General features: G+C 50.2%; 1 protein-coding gene across 1 annotated transcript in view; it reads right to left on the bottom strand.

The window, feature by feature from the left end:
• Positions 1-476: 476 nt before the first annotated feature.
• The window catches only part of ATAD1 (ATPase family AAA domain containing 1), a 15,901-nt gene continuing 8,819 nt past the window's right edge, over positions 477-7,558 (bottom strand). Inside the window, exons 7-10 of the mRNA XM_057385783.1 lie at positions 5,848-5,945; positions 4,301-4,351; positions 2,762-2,898; positions 477-1,888 (exon numbers count right to left, since the gene is read on the bottom strand). Coding sequence (XP_057241766.1) covers positions 1,768-1,888; positions 2,762-2,898; positions 4,301-4,351; positions 5,848-5,945 — 407 coding nt within the window. The 3' untranslated portion in view covers positions 477-1,767. The remainder of the gene's footprint in view (positions 1,889-2,761; positions 2,899-4,300; positions 4,352-5,847; positions 5,946-7,558) is intronic.

Here is a 7,558-nt window from a genome sequence, read left to right as displayed (position 1 = left end):
CAGGGGCTCTGAGCTCTCCCCAGAGCTTCTCCTGTCCAGGCTGAACAATCCCAGCTCTCCCAGCCTTCCCTCCCAGCAGAGCTGCTCCATCCCTCTGACCATCCTKGTGCCTYCTCTGGACTCATCCCTTGSTCCCAGGCTCACCCAGAGCCAGCYCTGGGCACTCAGCATCGCCCTCAGCCCTGGCACTGATGGGACTCATGGCATTAAGATCCCACATCCCAGACTCKTCCCACTCCCACAGCCCAGCATTTCTGCCGTGTCTCAATTCCTGMACCATTGTGTTACACCACTGTGCATCTCCTGTTGCTTTTTCATGTCTAGAAGAAGTTCAAGCAATTATTCAACATGTTTTAACCTCCCTGCRTTTGATTTTATGATTAAATTGGGACAAGCTCAGCCCTGCTGCATCACCCACGCAGCATTCCAGAGGGCAGGAGAGCAGGGCGCAGGCAGGACACTGTCACCAGCCCCTGACACCATGTGCTGGCAGGGCTCCAGCCCTCCTGATTTCACTTTATTTTCCTTTGCAGTGCATTTGGTTTTACATCATTCTCTGCCTCCCCTCACAGGCAGCAGAGCTGTGACACCCCTGGGTTTTGAACAATTCCCTTTACAGATTTGGGGTCAATTAGTGCACAATTCACAGCATCACATGATAAAACCTCAAGTTCTTGACGATCTCTGACAATAACTTCACCAAACAAAAAAGAAAAAAATAGAAAAAAAAAAAAGTTGCCACTCACATTTGTAACCCTTGGCCTTTATCGCGACAGAACATTACAAGAATTCACCAGAACTGGTACCAGCAAGGACAGCATGTTGCTAAACCACAGTAATAAACCCCAAACCCATTCCCTCCTCTTTAAATTCACAGATCTGAGCATGTGACAGTCAAACATCACACAGTGTCCCCCCTCGGGGCTGTGACACTGAAAGGGACGGTGCCACAGTGGGGCTGCCCGAGGCCAARGGAGCAGCAAGGCCTTGGGACAATGCACAGGAGCTCAGAAAGCCAYGGCTGCAGATCCCAGAGGATGTGGGGCTTTAGGAAAGAGCAGGTGGGATTCTATTCTAACTGCTCACAGCAAGGGAAACCCAAACATAAAACCAGCCTTCATTTAAAAAGCCTCCGGAAGCAGAATTCATAAAAAAAATTAAAAGTATTCCAACATTTTTACAGAGTAATTTACTATCTTTACTAAATGGCACCAGATTTCAAGTGGTCACGTGGAAGAAAAATCAGTAGCATTTCAAATGTTGCTTTGTTCTAGAAGCAGTTTCTACCCTGGCGTTGGCTGCTAAAAGGTCGAAGTGCACGTGAACTGAGTATCGAGGAATCTTTCCCCTATACAGCTGCTGATTTGGTTTTGCCTCAGGAAGTAGAAAAGATTTTCCATACTCAAGTTATCTACAGGTTATGTCTAGGTATAAAAAAAAGTGTGGCTATGTACAGGAGCTAGGCTGGCAGCCCCGTGTGTCGGCGCAGCCCGTGCCCGGTGTGTCCCCAGCCCCGCCGGGAGCTCGGGGGATCCCGGGGACAGCACCCGGGCACTGCTCTGGCTCCGGGCACAATCGTTCACTCATGATCTGCGCTCACTCTCCCCGCTGTGATTGCAATAACTTAGAGGTTGTTGTATAAAAACGATTCCAGGAACAGAACTCCCTGTGCCACCCCCGCTCCCGCCCCCACCATTGGTTTTGCTAACTGATTACAGAAGTCAAACTAAATCACATCAGGAACTGCAAACACCGCACTCTGCTGCCTTAATCCAGTATGAGCCCCATGTCCAGGTTCTGCATGGAGACGTCCTTGGATTGCCTCATCTTCTCGATGGCCCTGTGGAGATCCTGCTGCTGCATGGGCCGGATCTCGTCCTCATCGTGCCTGGGGACAGAGAGGAGGAGGGTTCAGGGAGGGTTCAGGGGCTGGGACAGCTGTGCCAACAGGCAGCAGCCACCCCTGGGAGCAGCAGCTCTGACAAGGATCCAGCATCACAGTGGAATCCCAGAATCCCTTTTCCAAAGCCCTCCCAGCCCATGGAGTCCAAGCTGTGCCCATCCCCACCTTGTCCCCAGCCCAGAGCTCTGAGTGCCACCTCCAGCCCTTCCTTGGACACCTCCAGGGATGGGCACTCCAAAGCTCCCTGGGCAGCCCCTGCCAAGGCCTGAGCACCCTTTCCATGCAGAAATTCCTGCTGATGTCCACCCTGAGCCTCCCCTGGCCCAGCCTGAGGCCGTTTCCCCTTGTCCTGTCCCTGTTCCCTGGAGCAGAGCCCGACCCCCCCGGCTGTCCCCTCCTGTCAGGGAGTTGTGCAGAGCCACAAGGTCCCCCCGGAGCCTCCTTTGCTCCAGGCTCAGCCCCTTTCCCAGCTCCCTCAGCCGCTCCTGGGGCTCCAGACCCTTCCCAGCTCCGCTCCCTGCCCTGGACATGCTCCAGCCCCTCAATGCACACAGGGATTGCTGCAGGTATGGCAGGTACCAGAGGGTGTCACAGCACCRTGTCACCAGCACTGAAGGCTGGCACTAACCAGAGCTGCAGCAGGACTTGCTGGCTCAGGCACCTCCAGCCTGGGCACCCTGGCACTACYGCTCATTTTGGGAGCCAAASGTGTAACAGCAACTGAGCTGTGGGGGTTGTTTGTGTATAGTGGCAATAGGGCAGGAAAATGAGCCCCTGGTCCCTGTGTGAGCCTGTCCCCACCCCCAGTGCAGGCAGGGGACACAGGGAGCTGGCAGGGTGCAGCAGGGCCCCACGTACACGTCCTCCTCGCAGGCGTTGTTGACGTACTCCCGCACGCAGAACAACGCCGCGTCCCGGCACATCTCCTTCAGGTCACTGCCCGAGAAGCCTCCTGTCTCCTTGGCCACCTGCAGCAGGTCCACGTGCCTGTCCACCTGTGGGAACCATGGGGTCAGGGCTTGGACACCTTTGGGAGGCACGGGGTCAAGGCATGGACTCCCCAGAACCGGTGCCTTTGGTCACCACGACAAGTGCCAGCCACCTCCAAGGTTTTTACCCGCTCTCAGATCACCTTCACTCAGCATTTCTGGGGAGCTGAATTATCCCCTCACCCTTTGAGCCCTCCACAGGGTTCACACCATTAAAGGGAACTGATTAAACTCTGCCATTGTGTAAAAAAACCCCACACAAACCCAACCATCTCGCTGGTGAATCCCACACCAACCACGTTCCTGCAGGATTTGCCTGGCAAAAACTGATGCCAGGAACAGTGACTCCTCTGTGCACCCCCATGTGCCCCACAAGCATCTCAGAACTGTGGACATCTGTTCCTGCTTCACACAGCCCCACACTTGGGGGTTTAGAGTCAAAATAATGTGTTAAGCTGGGTGCTCTGGGTCAAGCTCAACTCTTGCCAGCCCACATTTATTCCATCTCTTTATGGAATTTCTGGTAACAACCCCTTCCAGTACCTCAGTATTTTCTATTCAGAAAGTTAAAGCCAAGCCTGTTGAATAAAAGGCTGAAATTTTGGGATGACTTCTTCCAGGTTTAAGGCAGGAAAGAAGAAGGGAGGGCAGGACTCCCCCTGCCCCATGAAGTCTGGGCTTCAGAGATCCAATTCCTCCTTCTGTGGGTAACCAGTACAGGCTAGGTTTTCTGTCTCCCAGAAAAAAACTTATTTGTGTGGCTGTGGTTCCYTGCCAGATGCTGGTGAGCTGCCATTTTCAGGCCTCTTCAAATAATTAAAGTTATTTTTACAAATAAATGGTGTTTTTTAGGTTAGGCATCAACAAAGAGACACTTTGCAACATTAATTTGAAGGCAATCAGTGCTGCTGGCTACATTTGGGAGGAAGCTCTGATGACAGGGAYCCCATAACCTGCCACAGACACTTCCAGGTGTGCTTCCCCTCTCCTCTGAAGGGAATTTGAATTATGGCTCAAAAGCAGCACTGTCAGAAAAAGTCATTCCTCCTTTCTTGACCTGAGCCAAGAAAGAGCTCAAGAGCAGCRTCTTCTCCCTGCTTCAAGAGGGCTTGGAATTTTATTCCCTGATCCAAATAYGATTCACCTTCACCTTTTCTAGAGAAATCTCTTTTCTCATAACAGGACCAGCAAAAGGAGACAGAGCAATGGAGAAATTCTGCCTAGAGGTGGTGATTCAGCACATGAGCCAAGGTGCTGCTCTGGGGAGGCTCCTGCTCACCARCTGCAGGGTTTTAATGTGAGGCCACACCTAAACCCACAGCAGRTTCCCAAGCTCTCCCCAGAAATGCCCTGGCACATCATCCCAACCCCATGTGCAGCAATGAGCCACTGACAGGGTGCTACTCACGTTTTCATTCTTCAAAATCAGCTTCAGGATCGCCTCTCTTTGCTTCAGAGCCTGAAATGGAGGAGATGGGAGTTACCAGAGGACAGAAATAAACCCGTGTGACATCCCAGGTCTCTCAGACCCGTTGTGTCAGCCACACCAGGACAGGTGACACACACAGGAAACCTCTCTGAGGGCAAGTTCAACTCCACAGATTTATCCACAGATAAATCCCATCCCGTGTGTGAAGAGGTTGTTGAAGAATCAGCTGAGCCCTGAGCAGATCCTGCCCAGGAAGGCCAAACTCAGGCAACAATGACTTGGTTTTGTGCCTGTCAAACCTCACTTACACCATTAAAAATTCCCCCACAGATAATCTGGCAGSTGAACAGCTGCTACTCAGTCCCAAAACCCATTTCTTCCATTTCCTTCAGCTTTGCAAGTAATTTTTTATGAGTAAATTGGGGCCTTTTCATCTCAAACTCAGTTATAAAATCTGCAAGGCTTTCCCTCCTGCCCATGTCTGTTCCCAATCCACAACACATCAATTATTCCACCTTCAATAAGAGTCAGGACCAATCTGGGTTGATCATAATAAAAACAAGAGAGAAGCAGTAAGTTCATGGGAGGGCTGTGGTGGGGTAAGGAAGATCTGTTCCCTAAATGACATCTCCTGTGGAAACTTTGATCCTGGGAGAGGGAGCCAAGCCCTGTAAAATCCCAAAGCACACAATGCATCCTTCTGATGGTGGGGCTTGATAGAAAGACAACAAAGTACTCAAATCCACATCCTTGCCCCCTGCTAACTCAAGGAGCAGTTGGAGATGGAGTTTGTGGAACAGGTAAGGAAGAACAGCAATTCCCAGGTTATAAATGGTGTTTCTAAAGGGATCTGCCCYCACGGAGTGAAAGGCAGCTCCAACAACACAGGCCTGGGAACACAACTCCTCTCTTCTTACACAATCAGCAAGAGTTTTACTCCTCCAGCTTTGTCTCTAAGTTTCAGCAAAAAATGGATAATGATTTCTGTAGCCAGAAAGGAATTCTGACAGGCACAAATCAACTCCTGGTAACACCAACACAAAAATGTGTCATGACATCACCAAGACTTCAAAGGCAGCTGAAATACCTGGAAAAGGCTGAGAAGAGAACCACTGGGAGTGGTGCCAAATTGATAAAAACCTTAATTACTGTGGCACAATTCACAGAACCATGGAATGGTTGGGGTCCTCAAAGAGCATCTCATTCCAAGCCCATCACAAGAGGAACAAACCTGGTTTCCCACACTGCTGGCTGTGGAATGGCCTGAGCAGAACACAGATAAAAACAAGCCCTTCCCAGAGTGCAGCATCCAAACAGCTCCATTCCCTGAGGAGATGATGAGGGGGCAAGCTCATGGTGCTGTTTCAGATAAAACACCCAAAGGATCAAAACTTCACCTTGAAAAGCCGAGTTACAGACATGCTGCAAAAACCCCTAAAAGCAGGTCAGCAGCTGCAGCATTTCCTGCAAGAACAGCCCCAGAGGTGAGGATTTGCTGGCTGATGGGGCAGGCAGGCAGCACTTACAGGCTGGTTGATGTGGAAGCGGGTGGGCATCCTCCTCATGATGGCAGAGTCCAGGTCCTGGGGCCGGTTGGTGGCTCCCATGACGATCACCTGTGTGACACCAACAGACACCACTGAAACCAGGGCTGGGAAACATCCACACATCAGGAATTTCAGCCCCAGCCACGGGATCTCCCCCACTTTATCAACAGCATYGACCTTTAAAGAAGTGACACCAAGGTAGTGATCTCAGCAAGGGCAGCTGCACAGAGCCCTGCTGCCACAAACACCACCTCGGGGGAGACTTCTGCCTCAGTCCAACTTGAAAGTTCAAACCCTAAGAAGGAACTTAAAACTTCTGCTTGTGATGTCACTTTTAGTTCCTGGTGGAATTTGAAAGGAGATGTTCCAGTAAGGCATTTTAAAACGTGGTGGTTTTGTGCTGTGCTGAAAAAAGAATCACGGGAGGTTTGGGTTGGAAAGGACCTCAAAAGTCATYGTGTTCCAAACCGTCCATGGGCAGGGACACCTTCCAGSAGACCCCCAAGGCAATGAGCTCCCCTGGAAGCTTTGGCATGCACTCAAATTAAGTCTTTCCTGTTTTAAGCATTAAAGAAAGCCTTCAATGCTTCACTGGGCAGCAGGGGGTTACAGGTGTCCAAGCCAAATCCAACACCAGGACGGTGTTTACCTGCCYAGAGCACTCCAGTTCTTAATTCCAGACCAAATTTGCTCCCCATTCACAGCAGCCTCGTTTCCCCGTTTGTTACTCCGAGTTGTGTACACGGTAAACACCCAGCCAGCAGAGTGGAACAGGGCAGGATGATTAATCTCTGATCCAGGGCTTTCCTGAAGTGCTCCCAGCCTTCTGTCCAGGCACAGCAGCTCCAGGAGCGCTGGCCAGTGGGGCTGCTGGCCCAGCAGAGTCACCCTGCCACCTAGAGGCACTGGGATTGCAGGCTCAGGGAACATCCACGCTCCTCTGGGCATTCTTTTCAGCCAAAAGGCACGTTTTTCACCCACCCCGAGTTCCTGCCAGACTCCAGATCCATCCTCAGCAGGTTTAGCCCACAGGCGGAATCAACACACGGAAAAATAGCATCCACCTCAATGCTTCCTTACAATTTCCTTCAAGCATTTGGGATTCTTGTTTTTCTCACAAAAGAYAAATGCTGCTGAATTCGAGGGACCCCAAATTGTCTCATTATAGGGAATGAGTAATTTAATTTGCTTCAAGGAATAGTCAGTGTATTGGGAAAAAAAGGTGCTTGGAAAATGACACAGGTTTCCAGTGAAGGGTTCATGCCACTGGCTTTTTACTAATGGGAAGCTTCAAACTTCCTCAGTTTATATATATTCACTGACTTCCACTCATTTTGGGAAAAATCAGCTGAAAAGCACCTTTAGCACAAGCTTGGGAGAGGAGGAAAAGCAGATTTTGCATAGCAAGAACTGCTGGATGTCAATGCATTGGACATTTATGGAAAAACACACATTAAAAAGGCTGAAAAATTTCACCTTGGAGAATAAACACCCTTTTCAAAGGCTTTAAGATCATGCCAGGTGACAGTTCAGAACCACGCCATACAGCCTTTTTGCCACCTTCAAGTCATTTAGAATCCCAGAATGGTTTGGGGTGGAAGGGTCTTAAAGTCCATGTAATGTCATCTGAAAATCACTCTTTTTTGTTAAAATCAAAACAATCACAAAGCCAATCTTCTCAGGAAGAACA

The sequence above is a fragment of the Malurus melanocephalus genome, unplaced genomic scaffold, assembly GCF_030028575.1.
Source record: "Malurus melanocephalus ecotype Western Australia unplaced genomic scaffold, MMel_1.1 scaffold_866, whole genome shotgun sequence".
NCBI classification, from domain to species: Eukaryota; Metazoa; Chordata; class Aves; order Passeriformes; family Maluridae; genus Malurus; species Malurus melanocephalus.
Note: the sequence above shows the minus strand (reverse complement) of the source record. Positions and strands in the feature narration are given on the sequence as shown.